This window comes from Etheostoma cragini, chromosome 1, assembly GCF_013103735.1.
Source record: "Etheostoma cragini isolate CJK2018 chromosome 1, CSU_Ecrag_1.0, whole genome shotgun sequence".
Lineage (NCBI taxonomy): Eukaryota > Metazoa > Chordata > Actinopteri > Perciformes > Percidae > Etheostoma > Etheostoma cragini.
Window position 1 is genome coordinate 16,428,806 of NC_048407.1, and position 19,758 is coordinate 16,448,563.

The following is a 19,758-nucleotide window of genomic DNA, read 5'->3' on the forward strand; positions in this document are numbered from 1 at the left end:
AGTTATGCAAATTAATATTGTAGATGGGTCTGCAGATTAAATTGTGAATTGATCATGCCTCTTTTTACTTTCCACAGAATCTTCAGAGGAGGAAGATGCCCCTTCATTTGCCCCGTCCAGCTCTGTCGATGGCAATAACACAGACTCAGAGTTTGAGAAGTTGAAGCTGAAGGGGAAAACTGTAGACCCTCCTAAATCTGCTGTCACGCCTGTCAAGGATGAATATGAATTTGATGAGGATGATGAAGAGGAACGTGTTCCTCCTGTGGATGATAAACACCTCTTGAAAAAAGACTTCCGTAAGGAACCAGTACCCAAGGCCAACAGCTTCACCGCCATACCCAAGATGGAGGTTAAAACCTATTCCAAAAGCAACTCGCTCACACCAAAGAAAACTGTCAGGCGGATCATCTCTGACAGTAACAGTTCAGACGAGGATGATAGGACGTGTTTCACGCCAGCACCTACGCCACGGCAAGCCCAGCAAACAAATACCAAGATCAGAGACTCTGGCAGCATGAGCTCTAAACAACAAAAAGACAAGAACAAAGTAAAAAAGAAACGGAAGAAGGATAGTAAGAATAATGTCAGTAAAGAAGTCAGGTTTGGTAAAGTCAATGACAAATTCTGTACATCTGACTCTGATTGTGGAGATATGGAGAGTGAGGATGATAAGGGCTCAAACAGTATAAAGGACTCTTCTGCAACGAGCCTAAAAGACTCCCCTGGCTTCAACGCATCCTCCTCCTCATCCCATGGAAACTCGAACTCTCAAAAACAAGTTCCATCATTAGCTGAACAGCATCCGAAGCAGTGGAGGACAGATGGCTGGAAAACTGTGTCATCTCCTACATGGTCAGACGTCAGTTCTCTCTCAGATTCTGTCAGAACAAGACTGTCCAGTGAGTCTGACTACTCTTCCGCTGATTCCAGTGTAGAGTCAATAAAACAAGTTAAGAGGAAAGTGCAGGAGAACAAAAAGAAGAATAACAATGTGCACAGCAGTACAATAGACAAGAAGAATTCTGAGCTCTACAAAACCTCCAATGCAGACAGTGCGGTCTCCAAAACCGATGTAGATGGCAAAGTGCTGAAAAAGCATAAAGTGAAACACAAGCACAAAAATAAGGAAAAGGACAAAGCTCCTAGTCTGGTGCTCAATCAAGACATGAATGAGAAATTTGTCAAGAGCTACTCTTTTGATTTTGATGATTCAAGGCAGAAGTCTCTAATTGTTGAGTCAGAATCGCCAGTTGAGAGCAAGGTCAAGTTATCCAAACATGAAAAAGACCACTCAAAAAAAGAGGATAGACTTTCAAAAAGCAAGTCTGAGGATAAGGATTGGTCATCTGGAAAAGACTTGCACAGATCAGTAAAAGAGGAGAAAAATAAGAAAACAAAGGACTCCACCAAGGACAAGACCAACAAAGACGAGAGGGAGAAGCCTGTAAAATCTGTCAAGGAGAAGGAGAAACCCAAGGAGGAGAAACAAAAGGCTCACAAAGAGGAGAAAAAGAAAAAGTCCAAGGAGAAGTCATCCTCAAAAACAGACAGGAAAAGTGAGCAGAAAGAGGAAAAACATCTAAAGGTGGACAAGGAGAAAAACACCAAGGAGGAGAAAGACAAATGTAAAAAAGACAAAGCACAGAAGGAAGAGCCTGAGTATGAAGGTTATGACGTCAACAACCGTTTCCTCAACTTAGAGGACACAAAGCTCAGTGCCTCCGATGACCATCATGACAGATGGGGCTCCGAGATGTCCTCTGGCTCCTCCCTGTATGGAGATGACAGCTGGGACGCTCCTGTCAAAGAGTACAAGGAATACAAAGCCAACAACGCTGTTAAACTAATTGTGGAGACTGTTAAGGAAGAGACGAGAAGGAAAGAAAACAAAGTTAAGGACAAAAAATCTGATCACAGTGAGAAGAGATCAGAGAAAGAAGCCACTTCCAAGAAGAAAGACAAAGACTCCTCTGAAAAGACAATTGAAAAGAAAAAAGACTGGTCAGAAAAACAAAAATTAAACTCCAGTCACTCAGTGGAAAAAGAAAAGAAGCGGAAGGAGTCCACAGAAACAGTCAAAGACAAAAAAGACAAGGACTCTCTAGAAAACAGTCGAGACCGTAAAGACTCATATGATTTCATGAAGGACAGAAAGGACATCAAAATCAAGCAGGAATCTGTAAGAGATGAATATAGCAATGATACTTTCTTTAAAGAAATTGATGCTGTCGGTAAATCATGTGAAATCAGAGAAAGAAACCACTCTGGAAAGGAGAAAGAAAAGAAGGGTGACGGAATAGAAAAGCGAGAAAAGACAAAAGCTGACAAGCACAAAGAGAAAACAAAAGACAGAGGAGCTGATCAGGAAAAGGATAAGAGCGAGAAAAGCACAGCAGAAAAAATTGTCAAGGAAAAGGACGCAGACCGGATCACCAAAGACAAGAAGGAGGGCGTTAAAGACAAACACAAAGAGTCTCATGGCAAAGACAAAGATCGCAAGATGTCTTCAGATCAGCCCAAGGACAAGAAAGAAAAGACATCTCAAGACAAACATGCTGATAGGGAGAAGGATTTCTTGGAGGTAAAGAAAGAGGAAAGAAAACCAGAGAAAATTCGCGAGAAGGCTTGGTACAAGATAGCTGACATCTTCACTGATGAAAGTGATGATGAGGAGGACAGCTACAATGGTGGCATTGCACTTGTGTCCGACTCCATCAGAAAAGACTCAACGCCTGATCAGGAGGAGCTGGATCACTTCCCCTCAGAAAAAATTAGAAAATCTTCTGCAGAGGCTAAACATAACACAGAAAAGGCAAAAGACAAAGAACACAAAGAAAAGAAGAAAGAAAAGGCCACATTTGACACGGGCAAAGAGAGGAAAGGCTCCCTAGAGAAACACAACAAAGACAAGAAAGATTCTGTAGATGTAAAACATAAGGAAAGAAAAGACAGAATGTCAGTGGACTCAAATCAAGAGAAGAAAAATAAGCAGAAGTTGTTGGACAAAAGGGACACCAGTGATGATAAGACAAAAAGCAAATATAAAGAAAAGCTGGACCATTCTAAGGAAAGGAAACCATCAAAAGGCAGTGGCGAGAATGAAAAGTCCCTCTTAGAAAAATTGGAGGAGGAAGCTATGAATGACTACAAGGATGACTCCAATGACAAGAACAGCGAAATCTCTTCAGATAGTTTTACTGACCGAGGTCATGAGCCAGTCCTCACAACTTTCTATGACTCAATCAGCCTGACCGATGTGTCTGAGGACAGGAGAGACTCCCTGTCCATATCTACTCCCCAGGACAAGTTCAGAGAGAAAGAGAGGCATCGGCATTCCTCTTCATCTTCGTCCAAGAAAAGCCACGACAGGGAGAAAGAAAAAGTCAAGAAGGACAAAGGAGACAAACGTGACAAAACAGAGGAGATCCGAGAGTCCTTCAGCCGCAGAGAGAGTCTACCGTTTGAGAAAGAGCCCATGCCTCTAGAGGCAGACCCTTACACGTTCCCATACGGAGGTAAGGGAGATGGCGAAGATGACTTTGACAAAACGTTGGAATTTGAAAAAGAGATGTCCAAAAAGGATAAAGCCACTGGTGTCATCAGTGATAGGACGAAGGACAAAAAGAAAAAGGAGAAACACAAGGAAAAAATAAAGGAGGAGAAGAATAAGTACATTGATGGCTTTGGGTCATTTAAACACTCCAAGGAGGATGTGAAGTCAGGGTTGAAAGATAGCCCACAGGTGACTGTACTGAAAGACAGATCAAAAGAAGAAAGTCCTAAATTTGATATCAAAAAAGACAGAAGTCGGGATACATTGGACAAAGACAACAGAATGGACCACATGAAATCTAAGACTAAGGATGAAAGTGAAAAGCTCTCTCAGTCAAAAGACACGGTAAGGAAAGATAATCGTCCACGTGAAAAACTGTTGGTGGATGGTGATTATCAAATGACAAGTTTTGGTCAAATGTTGAGTCTTAAAGACCAGGAGATAGAAGAGCGCCACAAGAGACATAAAGAAAGGATGAAGCAGATGGAGAAGCTGAGACCCAAGTCAGGGGACCCTAAACTCAAGGACAAGACCAAGTCCACAGAGGAAGTACGAAAAAATCGCAGTGAGCTATCATCAAAGAAATCCAACAGTCTGGAGTCTGGTCTTAAAGAGAAGAAGCTAAAGGATGTGGGTCTGCCGGCCCAAATGATGTCCCCAAGCAGGAAGTTCCAGCAGACAGATCAAAACTCAAAGGACTGGCTGGCTGGACACCAAATAAAGGAGAACCTCCCTGCCTCTCCCAGGCCAGATCAAAACAGGCCAACTGGTGTCCCCACACCAACATCTGTCATCTCCTGCCCCAGCTTTGAGGAAGTAATGCAGACACCACGTACACCATCTTGCAGTGCAGAAGATTACCCCGACATTATGTTGGATGGGCTGGACTGCCAGAACTCATCAGCTATGACAATTTCAATGAATGCCTGCTCTCCATCCTTCTTTGAAAGGTATTTAAACGTGCAAATGTACTGTGTGGTTACTGTTACTGGATGTGACATATTTTCTAATGTCTTGTCTTTCTTTTGTCCACCCAGCAGGTACTCTAACTCTCAGAGTTTCCAGGAGGGCACATGTCCCACCCCTGCAAAGAACCTCCAGCTACCACTTGTCAGTCGTTCGGCATCCTCTGACGTCCGCAGGCTGCTGGAGGATGAATTCAAGGCTGAGCCTGACAAGTTCCTTCGACAGCAGAGTGATCCGGCAGCCGAATTTGATCCGTCATCTTCCTCCCAAACTCTAGAGGACAAATCTGCAACCGGGGATAGACTAGAGTGCCTGGGATCACCTTATTTCTCCCCAATTAGAATGTTGTCCCCTCGGCTGGAGCCAGCTCTTCCAACACCAGATGTGGCAGTGCCAGCTCTTGCTGGCAATGAGGGCAATGAACACCTTCATGACAATGTATACAACAGTTTCTTGCCCAAACCCTCTACACCAGTTCACAGGCCAGACCCCCAGGAGCCCTGCTTTGACATCGCTGCACCGCCAACTCCTGCTCCTGCTGCTTTGCCACCTCTGGACATCGATGACATCTCTGAGCCTCACCACAGTGAGCCTAACCTTGTCCTGTCAGATCTTCCCTCTGTCACTGAAGAGCAGGAAGAGGAGGAAGAGGAGGAGGAGGAGGATGAAGAGGACGAGGAGGACTTTGAGGACGAAGGTGATATGGATGAGAGAGCTGATGGAGACCACTGTGCAATGGAAGAGCCAGAGCAAACAAGGGAGCCACAGTCATTTTCCCCTCTAGTTGAGGACCCTCTTAGGAGGAGCTGGCCTGCAGAGTCTCCAGATCGGCAGGAAACAGAGGTCCAGGATATTTCCCCCACACACTCTGCACCCATCCCAGGAGAGAACTGTTTTGATCACAGCATTGGCTGGAACCCTGATATGGACCTCAAATCTCCCAACAGGACTTATGGGGAGATAGAGGCTGCTGTCTCCAAAATAACCAGTCCCTACCATTCAGACAGTGATATGCAGCACTTGTCTGGACATCCCTCTGTCACACCCCCTTATGCTACTTGGAATAGGTGGCACAAAGAGGAACCAGAGGACTTTGATGAACAGAAGGAGGCTGTGGCTGACATCTCTTCTCCAGAGAGGCCTGACACAGCTATTGATGAGGAACCCAACTATTTAAACACCTCATCATCCTCCAATAGGCTGGAGTCTTTCTTCCAGGAATGCAACAAGCCTAGCATAGAGGAAAGTCACCAGATGGACACTGCGTCAACATGTGAAGAACGAGACAGCAGACAGATCACACACAGCTTCAGTGCTTCCACTGAAAGCCACATAGCTCCAGCTGTGGGCCCTGAGCCTGTGGTGCCCTGGGCAGACCCGTTCTCAGCTGATGCAGGTGAACTGGATGACCTGGGACCATTCTCCTTGCCTGACCTACCACTACCAGACAAGTCTGAAGAAGCTGAGTCTCGAGACCCAGAACTAGCTGACCACAACAAGACTGTGCCGACCCACATTGGACATACCATTACAGACAGAGAGGAACCAGATCTAATGGAGGTGGACTTACCAAGCCTCGCTAAGATTTCAGTCCCTGCTGGAGACTTAGATTTAGGAGAACTTCCCGTGCAAGACTTAGTTGTACCCTCACCACATGTCAATTTCCAGCAAGAGTTGGACACTGTGCCTCAAAGTCTGCCAGACAACAGCTCTCTCTCTCCAACACAACAAGACAACATGTTGGAAAGAAAAGGACCTTATGGAGAACCGGATGAGTCGGATCCTAGTATGTTCTATGCATCTGTGAAATCCGATCCGAGTCAGCAACATGTCATTCAGATCCACTCCATCTCTGAGTCGTTGCATTTAACCATGGATTCAGTGTCTGCTATCAAGTCAGAGGTGAGACAGGAGGAGATGTCTGAGCCCATAGCAGAATCGGTGTCATGCAGTCCTCTTCCTCAGCTCCCACTGGCGGTTGCCCTCTCCAGCACAGTGGAACTACCAGACACTCAAGAGAACACACCCAAGCTTACGCCAGTAACCCTGACCACTGTGTCCACCCCTGTAGATATTCCCAAGAAGGTGGATGAAATCCCTCAAAGAATAACTCGCAATCGCGCCAAGAACAATCCGTCTGTTGCTGCGGTCCCTCCTACTTCCAGCATAATAACCTCGTCTGCCACGGCCACCCCTGTAACGACCAGTCCAATGGTGACCATTAACCCGGTTTCTACTAGAAACATGACACCCACCACAAACTCTTCCTTCCCAGCTCTAAAGAAAGACAAAGAACCTGTTCTTACTGTCTCCTCTACTGCATCTAATACAACCACAACAGTGTCTGGACCTACTTCGGTGACAACTTCTGCGCCAGTGGTTATCAATAAGACAACAAAAGGTCGCCCTCTCCCCGTAGATGAAGAGGAATCTCAGACCCAGCACCCACGAAAGAGGAAATTCCCACGTTCGGCTGGGCAGCAGGTCCAGGTCCAGCTGGTAAACACAGCCATGCAGCAGACTAGGGAAATGATTCAACAGACTTTGGCTGTAGTAGTCAATGCCATCAAGCTGGACGATATTGAGCCCTACCACAGTGACCGTTCCAACCCTTACTTTGAGTACTTGCAGATCAGGAAGAAGATTGAGGAAAAGAGGAAGATTCTGTGTTACATCACCCCACAGGCCCCACAGTGTTACGCTGAATATGTGACCTACACTGGCTCCTACCTGCTGGATGGCAAGCCCCTCAGCAAGCTTCACATCCCTGTGGTAAGTGATAGTGTCTTTACCTTTTTCCCTAGTGATATAGCCATGGTAGTGAGTAGGTTTCAAAAGTTTAAAATGAAAGTCTAATTCTGGTAACCTGTGTAATTTTGACAGCAGTAAAGAAAAAAAAAACATCCGGCACAAATGCCTTGTTAGGCTCACTAAGGGACATGGAGGTCTTATCTTCTCCCTGGTCCTAACTCGGCACCAGACGCAAAAATAAATTCTAAAATATGTAATGACAATAACTTATTCCACCAGTCAGTTGCTGTTAAACAAAAACAAAATGTGCCTGGGCATATGAACGCCCATGAATTCGTGTTCACTCATGGCGCCGTTATCAAACATTTTACCTTATTATTGTTCCCACAATTCACTCTCAAAGTTGTAAACATCGAAAAACAAGGAGGAGGCGGGGCCCTACGATGAATGTATATAATAATGGTATGTTGTGTTTGTTTATCAGATCGCCCCCCCTCCATCGCTGTCAGAACCTCTGAAGGAGCTGTTCAGACAGCAGGAGGCAGTAAGAGGGAAGCTCAGGTTGCAGCACAGCATAGAACGGGTAAGGAATAACATTTCTATATTCTCTCTCCTTGATTCAATCATTGCTCACTTCCTGTTCAACGTACAGCAACACTCATCCATTTAACCCTATGAGCACTTCTTTGATCAAAGTTTAAAGACCGTTTTTAATAGAAATCGAAGTGAAATCTGCATTCACCCTACTCCTAAGTTGAGCCAGAGTGAATTGCAGACTCAAATCTATTTCATCTCTCGCTAACTAAGGGAACAGTTTCTGTGAAACATACGTAGCAACTTTGTTGATGAAGACCCATTTTTATTTACCTCACCAGCCTGGTGCCCAACATAATAATAATTATCATTTTTTCCTTTCTCTCTATGCTTACCGTTTACAGGAGAAGCTGATTGTTTCATGTGAGCAGGAGGTATTAAGGGTCCACTGCAGAGCAGCCAGGACAATAGCCAATCAGGCTGTGCCATTCAGCGCCTGCACTATGCTGTTGGACTCTGAAGTATACAATATGCCATCAGAAAGCCAGGTAGGTTTTTTTGAAATATACGCTAAAATGTGAGGTCAATTATAACTGAATGTATTAGAGACAGCCAGTATTACATAACCCATTACTACATCTACATTGTAACTTGGTGTATGTTCTCAGGGTGATGAGAACAAATCTGTGAGAGATCGCTTCAACGCTCGTCAGTTTATTTCCTGGATCCAGGATGTGGATGATAAATATGACCGCATGAAGGTAAATATCGGCCCTCTGCAGGGATGTGCTGTTATGTCATCAGTGAAAGGCATTTTCACCATAATACTATGTATCTACCAAGTGGATTTATGCTTGCTTCTTCTCCCCCAGACATGTTTGTTGATGCGGCAACAGCACGAGGCAGCAGCCCTCAATGCAGTGCAAAGGATGGAGTGGCAGTTGAAGGTCCAGGAGCTGGACCCAGCAGGGCACAAGTCCCTCTGTGTCAACGAAGTGCCGTCCTTCTATGTGCCAATGGTCGATGTCAACGACGACTTTGTCCTGCTGCCTGCGTGACACAACTGTGCTCACAGATTTAGAGCAAACTTTGTCTGAATAACTTCTTCTCAAAGAGACTTCGTTGAACAGAACGAATGGAAAGGGCTAGCAAGTTTGAAAGAGGACTTTAGTCAGGAAAAATTATATTCTATAGAAAAACTTGCTCTGGATTCCCTTCTGTGAAGAAGGAAACATGTTTTTACTGGGGGAAAAGAAAACACAACTTGCACTTTCATCCTCAAAGTTTTTACACTTTTGTTTGATCAGAGTGTGAGAAGCAGATACCGTTTTTGCTTCGAGGCGCCGACACCGGGACACAACTCCTCAGTGCTCAGTTTCGGTGAGACAGGGGACAGAGATATATTTTCTGCATTAGTTTTTTGGTCCCTGCTTCAATAGAACCAACTCCACCACTGGGCGGAGGTATCAGAGAAGAGCTCTCCCAACAGCGTGGTGCCTGTCCTGAGGAGGGGGGGGGACTGAGGTGAAGCCTTCCCCTGTTGACCCTGGACTCCTGGTGGGCCAGGAGAACTGGAGTCCAGTGCTAAGCCGGAGGAAGTCAACGGAGCTGTGATGCATCATGTGAATCTTCACATAAGACAGCAGGGATGGACAGACCAGGTACCTGGACCCTGCCGCTGATGGTTTTGGGACTATGAGACCGTATACCCAGAGGATGCCCTCTCTGTTTGCACTGCAACAGAACCTAGGCCTAGGGCTAGCGGTGTGTGTGCACGTCAGGGCCCAGTGTCTGAGAGGAAGAGACTGACCCTGCAGCCTCTCAGCCTGGCCAAACAGAAGAGGACAGGCATGGATCTCTGAGGACAGACCGGAGTTTCTCAGCCATCCTGCTTGCTCCCAACAGAAACACATCAGATTGCCATGGACTGCAAAAACACCACGGGACAACCAGAAGAAACAAACAAAACGAATGTTGAGATTTAAAGAGACTATTGAAACATTTTGCTTTGGCAGGATGGGAGAAATATTGTTTTTGTCTATTTCTTTACTTGGGCATTTCATTGTTTCTGAGGAAGTGACTTGAAACACTACAGAGCCAATATTAGTTTAATTGAAAAAAAAAAAAAATTGAAAAAAAGTTGTATTCCGTAAATTATGTACAGTTTTTTATATTCGTTAACCAATGTATTCTTGCTGCCTTCTAGATAATTTATTTTGCCACACATTACTGCACAGTTGTAAATAACCTATGTACTGTAATATCACTCAGTTAAGTGTAGAAAAAACAAAAGAAATAAAAAGTATCTTTTTATGTACAGTTCACTTTTGGGCAGCACTTTCCCCCTCCCCCCCCCCCATATCCATGGGCCAAAATGTGTACACGTTTCTGTATTAGAAAAACTCCAGTGCACTGTTGTATAATCCCATCTTTTGATGTCCAGACTTAGGTAAGGAACTCACCTGGACATGGATCACCACAACTCACAGATAGCTGATAGAACACTTCTGGATTAAACCGGCCTCACACCGGCCAACCACCATATAGTCCCTCAGATGTAGCAGAATAGTTGTTGAGGATTTATTTAATGAATAGACAAAGGATAATTATTCATTGCTTTACTACACAATTATATCTGAAAAAATTTGAACCAAGAAAATGCCTTTTTCAGTGAAAAAAAAATAAATAATGTACTCATTGTTGGGCAAAGTCACATAGATATATATGGGTGGGATGAAAGTGAGAGATGTCATTCACAAGCAAAATCATCATGTTAATGTAGAATGGTTTCAAATGAATAGGTTTTTAATTTACAAAAATTGGACTGAAATCATTTCTTATCATCACAAAACATCATTTTCTCAAACAGGACGCGGGTCTTTCAACACTTCATTATGTGTTTGATTTCCAGCTTGTCTGCTTTTCACATTGAATGGGCAGACAAGTTGTAACAGCAACTAAAAGGTTTTATTCCATACTCACTTTGGACACTGGTTTGTCAGTCAGCCTCTTTGTCCAAAATTGGTGAGTAGCTTATTTTTTTAAGTGCTGTTCTAACCTTACTCACTGGATGGCGTCAGTGTATCAGACAACTCAAGAAACTAATTGGCTTTGCATTAGACATGTGACCTAATGCAATGGGGAATAGGTTTTTAAATATATTTAAATTTTATCACAGACCATAGGGAGTTCAATTTCCTTATACGATTTCAATATAACACCTTGATCAGTTTGGTTGTGAATTATTGAATCGTAATAGGCATTGGTCTTTTTTTAAATCAACGTTTAATCCACAAGGGGCTTGGCTAGTATTGTCAGGGATTTTAAATGTTAGGTTACTTCCTCATATTACTCCGTTGTGAAGTTCTTGTGTCGGGCCCAAGCAGATAGTTACAAGACTCAAATCTTCTCAGAACGAACCAAAAAGTGGACAGACATTAACACAAACACCAGTGTGGAAAGAAATAGCTTAATGCTGAATAGATCTGGTTTTTAGTTCTCAATTTAAAAATCCCATTTGAAATGTTGATTTGTGATGACTTACTGATTCTCTATTTGTTAGTGGATCTTGGTTTTGAAAAGCTTTCCCGACCTACCGCACAGGCTTCCTGTCTGTGTGCGAGAGCTGCTCATGTATCCTGATGGCAATATTATCTGAAAGGTTTTAAGTTATTTACACACTGTCAGTCAGACTAGCTGTGTATGGTATGTCTAGTCAAGTGCAATGGTTGTTGCTATTACACTGTGCAGACAAGGTGGCTAGATGTATAGTCCTGGATATTTTTGAGAGATACACGCATCCTGATTGGTATACGTAGACATACATATTTGGATACAGATAGCCAGAAATTGGGTTTTTAAACCCCTGTTTGTCATGTTCTTTGTTTTTAATTTGTTGTTGGTTTCTTACACAGTTTTGGGGGAAGAGGTTTAATGGTGTCTTTTGTTCACAGAATCCTTGTGTGTTTTTTTAGCTCATTGTATGTAGTTTTGAATGTTGTTGTGTTTTTCTTAGGTTTTTTTGTTCCTGTATGAAGCACCAGTGGCATGTCAATCACGTTGCTTATCGAGCAGAATGTATACCGTTACTTGCCCTGACCGACCACGCCCTCTCACTATTGTTTACAAGACATCAAGTGTGTTTTCCGTTTCATGTGTCACCTTTTTCAACGGTTTAAGCCCCGCCTTTGTTTTTACTTCTGTAATCAGTCATTTATTTGAACCGCAAAGGCTTGAAATGGTGATGGTTGACACAAGTGACCGGCGTTCTCTCCCCCTCCCCACACACACACAAACACACACAGTCTGTAATACACCACTGCACAGAGCAAAAGACAAAACACATCCATCCACGTTGATTCTCCCCTGTGAATATTAAACTAACAAAAAGAGTAATTTCAGGATAAAAATTGAATACAGACAAAAACACACATCAGTCCTCAGATGCACAGTAGAGCACTTGACCGTGGTGATACAGATGTGCCACCTCAGTCAGCAACATATTACCTCTACTCCTCACATTCACTCATAATGTTTATTTTAGATCTGTTATTTTTTTTTTCTTTCTTACTGGACATAAATATACATAATGGCTATTTTTTCATTCTATGGAGTCACGATTTCAAGCCTTTTTTCTAGTTTGTTTATTTTTTAATTAAAACCCAGACTGTAGCTATTTTTTTGTTCTTTTTTTAGAGTGGAAAATGACTAATGAAACACATGGAGAACTACTCTTTAAATGGTGAGAAATAACCTATTTATTATCTTTTTTTTTTCTGACACCTGTGGTATGTTTTAGGTTGAATTTGGTCTCCGCTGTGTAAATTTTCCTCCTTGTAATGCGTGAAAGAGACATACTGTACATAGCTCTGTAAATAAAACCTCCCAGGACGTTTTGCACCCTCCTCTTTGTACTAGTCTGAAAAATTGCGTAGAATGTGGGGTTCTAACAGCAACAGCTTGCTGCAGGTGATTATGATGTAACAATGTAACATTTTTTTATTTGTACAATGTAGTTTATTTGTGTACATATTGTTGGAGCAGCTAAGAGGGGGTGGGGGGTGTATGATGGCGGTTGTTGATGCTATTGTCAGTGCTGTAACAGAAATCCAGTACTTTCACCTCTAGCTGTTGTTGATTTACTGCAAAACAAAAAGACAAAAAAAATAAAAATGCGAGAAACTGAAAATGAGGATGGATGGAAAAAAAGTAAAAATTCTAAATTGTTATTTTCTACAGTTGCATGTACAGAGAGCGCGAGAACTGCTGTTGTTCCTCAGAGATTATGTTCGTTAATAAAATTTTGAAATATTACCGGCCGTCTTCTGGTACTTGATTTTGTGCTGCAACTGTCACGATGCAAAAGCTCTTCTGAAACAGCCGAAATATATCCACTCACAAGGAAAAAAATAGACCACTTTTGAAAATGTACTTTTAAAAATAATGAATGCACATTCACATACATCAATATAAACACCACCAAACTATTATGGTGGTCCAAGAGACACGTTTCTATTGATAGCAGGATGAGGTAATCATGTGTTGGAAAGGCCCTCTCTGAGACGGCTGCCAGATTTGTTACATCTGTTAATTATATAACCTCGAAGAGTTCAGTCACTCAACCTAAACTTCTCTGACCAAAATCTGATTTCAGTTCACATCACAATAACCTCTCAAGCTTGTAATCGACAATAGTAAATAGTTTTTTTTTAATTTTTTTCCTTAACCTTTCTGACTTTCAGTGTAATGAAGTATGAGTTTGTTGTTCAGTTTCTTGTCAAAGAAAGGCAAAAACAAATACAAGTCAACGACTGAGCTAGAAAAAGTGCACACATTAGGGCAAATCTTGAGGCCACCAACCTCAACAGATCCATGATCCCACTACAGACAGTGTCAAGTAAAACTTCACTTAAACACTATTCCCTGAAGTTGTAAAGCATGAAATTGTATACAAGCAGTTGTATAATATCTCCAATGGCTCTGGTGATTTTAAAACGGGAGGTGTTGGGTTTGAAACTAGTGTCCACATAGCGGGCAGGGAGATAAAAGATGTTGAATTGCATTATGGGAAATGAAGGATCCAGATTTTAGGGTGCTTGACCAATAAAGGGACTAAATGTCAGGATACCTCAGCCTCTGCTGCTTTCGTTTTAACCATTGTTTTTTATTGTAAAGTGATATTTCTGTTTTTAGAATCTAACCACAAGCTGTCACGATATTAACTCCATCTAATGAATCACCAACTCGAGTCACACGGACGCACAGATTCAAAATAGCGATGATTAGGAAACAGATGTCTGGTAACTTGAGTTGTGAGCGTGATGTGTTGTTTAGCATGACCGTGTCCATGCAGCAGTTAGTCAGCCCAGCAGGAATCTCATAGGTCGATCCCCAGATGCCTCCGCCCTCCTCGTCCCCGCGCGCTTTACCTGCTGCTTGGTCGCGCGGCTGTCGAGCGTGTGCACTCCATGCGCAATGGCAACAGAACCATCTGCTACAGCGAGCACTCGTTTTGAAATGGATTATGAGAGGAAGATTTTCCCTTACACCGGCGGCTATGGACGCTACAACCGACTCGTGGTTTTATTCAGCTGGTTTCCCAACTTCGCGGCCATGCTGAATCTATTTAGCGACGTTTTTTACACTCTTATCCCGGAGTCGTATCACTGCAGAGCCGACCCACAGCTTCTGCCCTCCGCTTTCCTCCGCAGTAACTTCTCCAGACAGGGATACCTCAACCTCACCATCCCCTGGGTGAACGGCACTGGTCTCAGCCACTGTGAATTGTTCAAGTACTCACCAAATTCCTCGGACCTTTCCGAAAAAGTCTCCAGGGTGAGGGTGTCCTGCACCGTAGGGTGGGAGTACACCCATGTAGCGGGGCTCCAGAGCAACTTTGTCACTGAGGTAAGAGACTGTTCCGCCTGCAGGTCATTGTTCAGATATGTATGGGTGTTTTGCTTAGGTTTGGACCTCTTAAAAGAGTTAGATCCAGGGGTGGTGAAGTGTAGCCACAGCATTGCATGAAAAATAATTGTTTTTCTAGATCCATTTCCTCCTCATGTTGTTAGTTTTATCTTGATTTGTATCCCAACACTAGACTCGGTTAAAATCATTCAAACTGTCAAAACATCCTAAGAAACAATTTCCGTGGTCGTGTCACTTTTCCAACACGCTGTGGAGATCTAGAAATGCGAGACTACACTAATGTGCTGTCTGGCACTTTGTTTCCCGGAGTCACAGATGACAGCTCAACCAGGCAGAGGCCACATTAACAGCCTACTTTGTATATGCAAGTATAGAGTGGGGCTGTTTGACATTTTGTTTGATTTTTCAAGCTGAATATGATTCCTCTTTGACTGTCTCCTACATACTTAAAACAACCAATGCCTGAACACAGACGACTGGGATGTGAGTGTGTCTTGTTGGGCAACTACATGTGTAAATAGACAGTAGAAACGTGTTTATCTTCTCCTGGGACGGTTTTCTTGGACTTCAGCTCAAGGATCCATCCCAGTCTACAAATATAGATAACGACTTCTAACAACAATATTTCTCAATGTGACCTGGTACAAACACCTCACATCTGTGTCTGTGCAGTATTTTCTAACACAAAAAAACATCAGAGTATTTGATGTAGTGTCTAAACCACAGAAGTTAGAGCAGAGGCTGACTAGCAGGACTAAGTCATTATGGGTAATTGCCCCTCAACTTCTCAGACTATAGACTGTGTAACATGGCCTCAGAGAAATAGATCCTGGCAGTGAGCATTCTGTCTCCATCTTCAAGAAACGTCTCAGAAAAACTGCTCTTATCAATATGATTGTTGATGATTCTTTAAGAACTATATTTGTGCTGGGATAATTTATCTTTTTTTTACTATTGTTAACTTTTCCTATAAAAGTCTATATTGTGTCGATGATAAATTGAGTTTTCGGTTGGTATATTATTTGTTGTATGTTTGTTATTGGGCCCCCTCCAAAAAGCTTTTAGTAGCCTATTTAGAGTTCCGCATTTCACGCGGTCTGTTTATGATCATTGTACCTCATGGAATTGTGTTTAAATATACAATGAGGACGTGTGAAATAAACGAAATGAATCAAAAGTGAGGAGACTTTTGCCTTGTTTTCCCTCAATGACAAACTGTGATGCTGGGAAGTGTGAGGCCTCTATGTTCCTTCCTGAGACCCTGAACGCCTCCTCTACCAACAACAGCTTCCCCTGCACATGACCACAGTGGAAAACTTCACCAAAGGAAAAATTGAATCACCAGCAGGTCAGACTATTTTATGCAGGAGACCTAGATTAGGCTACAAACTGTGAAAACCGAAGTTGAACAGGGACACTGTATCAAAATCTATTTTTAAAACCATGTCATGTTTGTATTGTGCATATGCATAAATACAATGACATGCCTACCAAGTGGAAAACACAAAGCAAAGTTCAGCATGGTCACAAGTAGACCCTCATCCCCTAATAAGAACTTTACGGAATATTGTCTGAATGAGCATATCTCTTACATCGCTGATTGAAATTAAAGAGATGAAGGAAAAAGAGAGATGGCATAGGTAGGTGGAGAAGAATTTGTTTACAATAAGTGACTCACCAGATGTAGAGGTTCTGGCTTTCTCTACTTTCAGCACTACTTTGTTCTAATGTAATAACGCTGTCAGCAGACATCCCAACTCAATTAGGAACAACATGATCTACATTCCTGCTTCCACACAGAAATGTCTGTTCGCGTCAAATTCCAAGAAATGCATCACATGGCCACAATTTGTTCATGTATCTTTTTATGTCTTTGATTATAAAATAAAATTTTAGAAGGTAAATGGAGTTATCCACAAATTTCTGATTTATACACTTCACTCAAAGACCTTTTGGTCTGTAGGTCAGTACCCTACTGCCATCCATTTTCTATAGAATGCTACAAGTTTCCCTGTATTTGTGTAGCCACTGGTTTAAGTCTAAAATGTTTTTTTTATAAAATGACTGTAATGTGAGGTGTGACTGGGTTGACTATGATGACTATATACTATATTTTTGTTATTGCCAGCATATCCCACAAAAACGACCAAAACCAACAATTTATTGACTTAATATTGCTTATTCCTCCACATAACTCCATTGTTGTTCAAAAACTATTATGAACACATGGATGAGGCACACAGGGTGACACAGTCCTTCATCGCAATGAACCTCGGCATTGTAGTATATTTGTAGACTCACATACACCATCCTGCTGCCATAAATACTCACCAAATGTGTATTAATCCAAAGCTGAATTTACTTCCGTTAGAGTAACATTTGGTAAAAGCTACAGTGCGCAGCCATTTTAGAAAATAACTGAGCCTTTTATAAGAATTGAACTATATATTTGTTACCGGTGTTTAAAGATATGTAAATCTTAAGTGGAAACCAATGGGCTTGGGACTGAGAGCAACAGACAGGGTAGAGAAGTCAGCCTGATCAATGAATAAAAAAAAAAACACCGGTATAACCTTTTAATAGGTGAAGGGACAGCGCATACACAGTTTTGATAGTTGGTTCAATATCCCAAAATGCTGATGCTGACTGCTGTCCACATGGAACATTATGGTTTTACTTTGAGCTCATGACATTACATAACAATGAATCAATTTTTTAATCCAATGCCAGTGCTCTCTATTTTCTTTGTAGTCCACATTGAGTTTTGTTTTAGTCTGAGAATGTCTCAATGAACTTCTTTTTCTGCCTTTGCAGTGGAATCTGGTTTGCAATGACTACTGGAAGATCCCATTGCAGCATATCTGCTTTATGACAGGATGGATTCTGGGATACATCCTTCTTGGTACATTGTGTGACTGGTAAGTAAAAATAGTATTTTTATATGGAAACACAAAGTGTTCAATATTCATTACATCAAAAAAGACATTACAACACGAGAGGACATGTGAATAGATTGTGCAAAAAATATATAAATTAACAAACAATTTGTGATAGATTGATAACTGACAAAAGATATACCCTCAAATCATTATAAAATGTTATGCATAACAACAGTTTTTTTAAGTGAAATTACATAAAGTTGTCATTGGGGATGATGGAAAATTCTATATTATATTTTCAGGCTGGGTCGTCGGCGATGTTTCCTCCTCTCCATCAGTCTGTCCAGCCTGTTGGGGGTGGCCGTGTGTTTGTCCAGCAGCGTGGTCGTGTTTCTACTGCTGCGTCTCTCTCAGGGCGCCATGCTCGCTGGTGTGTTCATATCCTCGTACATTGCGAGTGAGTATCCTGCATACATATTTCACTATTGTGCCACTTATCCTGCGGTTAAGCGTCCTGTAATCGACTTCTCCAGTGGATTGAAAAAAAAAAAAACACTCAGCTTCCTCAAACACAGCCACTCACTTCTTTGTTTATTTTAGAGAGCACTTTTGGATTCCTGGGCTTTGCTCTGAGTAATTTGCTGGCACTGCGTCTATCCAAATGTCACGTTTTTCCTAAATTACATTTGTCTGTTTTCCTTTATTACAGGGATTTAAATGTTCCTGACCAAAAGAAATTACATAATGTAGCAAAACAGACACATAGGTGATACAAAAATAAAAAAGAACATTACTGTATATCCAGTTGTTTGTTCGTTGTTATGCAAAATTGTAATCGGCGGAATGTCCCTCAACTGTTCTCAATGTTCTCAAAGTTTAGGTCTCAATATAAAAGATGACTTATTTGATAAAAGTTACTTTAGATGTTTCTCATATTCAGGCTTCTTCTGCAGCCATAGTGTGTTTGAATTAAGTTTGCAACAACGTTTTGTCTTGCAGAAAATCTAATATTATGTAAATGTTACATACTGTTAATGTAATACATGATGGCCTTGTTCTGATTCCCATTATGGAATAGAATGCTGTTGGTCTCTGAGTTTCTGTTTAAGTTGCAACTGCACAATCAGTAGCAACAATTTGTTTTAATTCTTAACTCAATGAAAACAAACAGAAAAACATTTAGATTGTGAGATAAATACGGAATAAAACGGCCTAACACAAGCCATTCCACCGAGCTAACAGTACTGTCTTATCAGTGAAAGATAAGGAAAAACCCATTGTGCCCTCACAGAAGCAAATAGGTCCTTTCTATCTTTGTATTACCATCTTATCTTTATTTCAGGAAACAGAAACAACTAAAACGTTTATTCCTGGTGACTGAAAGTCAAGAACTAAAAGACATTATGACAGTTTAATGTACAGTATATGAAGCAATTATTTACAAGTGATGGATACATAGTTTTACCTTCAGCGGTTTTCCGGATGATAGGAGGTGGCAAAACTGTAACAGTCTCTCGGTTATATCACCAATGAGATTAATGTTTGCCTCATACATGTTTCAATTAATCTCCTGCTTAGATAATTGCTTAAGCGCGGGTAATTGTATGGCAGACTAGCAGAGTTGTGAAGGAAATAACTAGGTGTGTAACTATAAGTGTGTTGTGCTGACTGACAGCAGGCAGCTGGTTGGTTTTTCTTGACTTCGACCTCTCAGCTGTCCTCCTTTAAAGCTGTGGTAAAGCTTTACCCCCACCTTCTTCAGCATGACTTTGTCTGATTGTCTATGATTAGATTTTGCTGGCTGGTAGTGATACATTTCGTCTCAAATACAGCATGTTTTCTTTCTGGAACTGACTAAGCATTTGTAGGAACTCTACACATTCCTGCTTGGGAGGTGGTGGTACTAGGTAGTATTCTCAAATGAACTACACTTTTACATATTTTCTGTTTTTCACATACACACATACTCCCACATTCCTGCAAGGTCAAGGCTAGATTGAGTCCAGATTTTGTTATTATAGGTTTGGCTGATGTTGTGCTGGGCGGGATGAGGGCCTGAGAGAAATGTTTCACAGTGATGTCCTGCCAGGAGAAAACAATAGCGGGACAGAACTGATGCCCCCCCCCCCCCCCCCCCCCCCCCCC

General features: G+C 42.0%; 2 protein-coding genes and 1 long non-coding RNA gene across 5 annotated transcripts in view; 2 read left to right on the forward strand and 1 right to left on the reverse strand.

Moving 5' to 3' along the window:
* Positions 1-11,318, forward strand: part of ankrd11 (ankyrin repeat domain 11) — a 113,218-nt gene extending 101,900 nt beyond the window's left edge. For 2 of the 3 annotated variants that reach the window (XM_034881756.1, XM_034881767.1), the window contains exons 9-14: positions 78-4,506; positions 4,594-7,294; positions 7,758-7,856; positions 8,212-8,355; positions 8,476-8,568; positions 8,680-11,318. In XM_034881756.1, coding sequence (XP_034737647.1) covers positions 78-4,506; positions 4,594-7,294; positions 7,758-7,856; positions 8,212-8,355; positions 8,476-8,568; positions 8,680-8,865 — 7,652 coding nt within the window. In that variant the 3' untranslated portion in view covers positions 8,866-11,318. The remainder of the gene's footprint in view (positions 1-77; positions 4,507-4,593; positions 7,295-7,757; positions 7,857-8,211; positions 8,356-8,475; positions 8,569-8,679) is intronic. The other variant, XM_034881776.1, reaches the window with a different exon arrangement.
* A 657-nt stretch (positions 11,319-11,975) lies between these two features.
* Positions 11,976-12,475, reverse strand: LOC117951022. Its single transcript, XR_004658029.1, has 2 exons — positions 12,122-12,475; positions 11,976-12,075 (listed from the first exon to the last, which is right to left on the reverse strand). It is a non-coding gene; the product is annotated as an uncharacterized LOC117951022 (long non-coding RNA).
* A 1,806-nt stretch (positions 12,476-14,281) lies between these two features.
* slc22a31 (solute carrier family 22 member 31) overlaps positions 14,282-19,758 on the forward strand; it is a 14,261-nt gene continuing 8,784 nt past the window's right edge. Inside the window, exons 1-3 of the mRNA XM_034882056.1 lie at positions 14,282-14,713; positions 17,549-17,652; positions 17,916-18,070. Of these exons, the coding sequence (XP_034737947.1) occupies positions 14,282-14,713; positions 17,549-17,652; positions 17,916-18,070 (691 nt within the window). The remainder of the gene's footprint in view (positions 14,714-17,548; positions 17,653-17,915; positions 18,071-19,758) is intronic.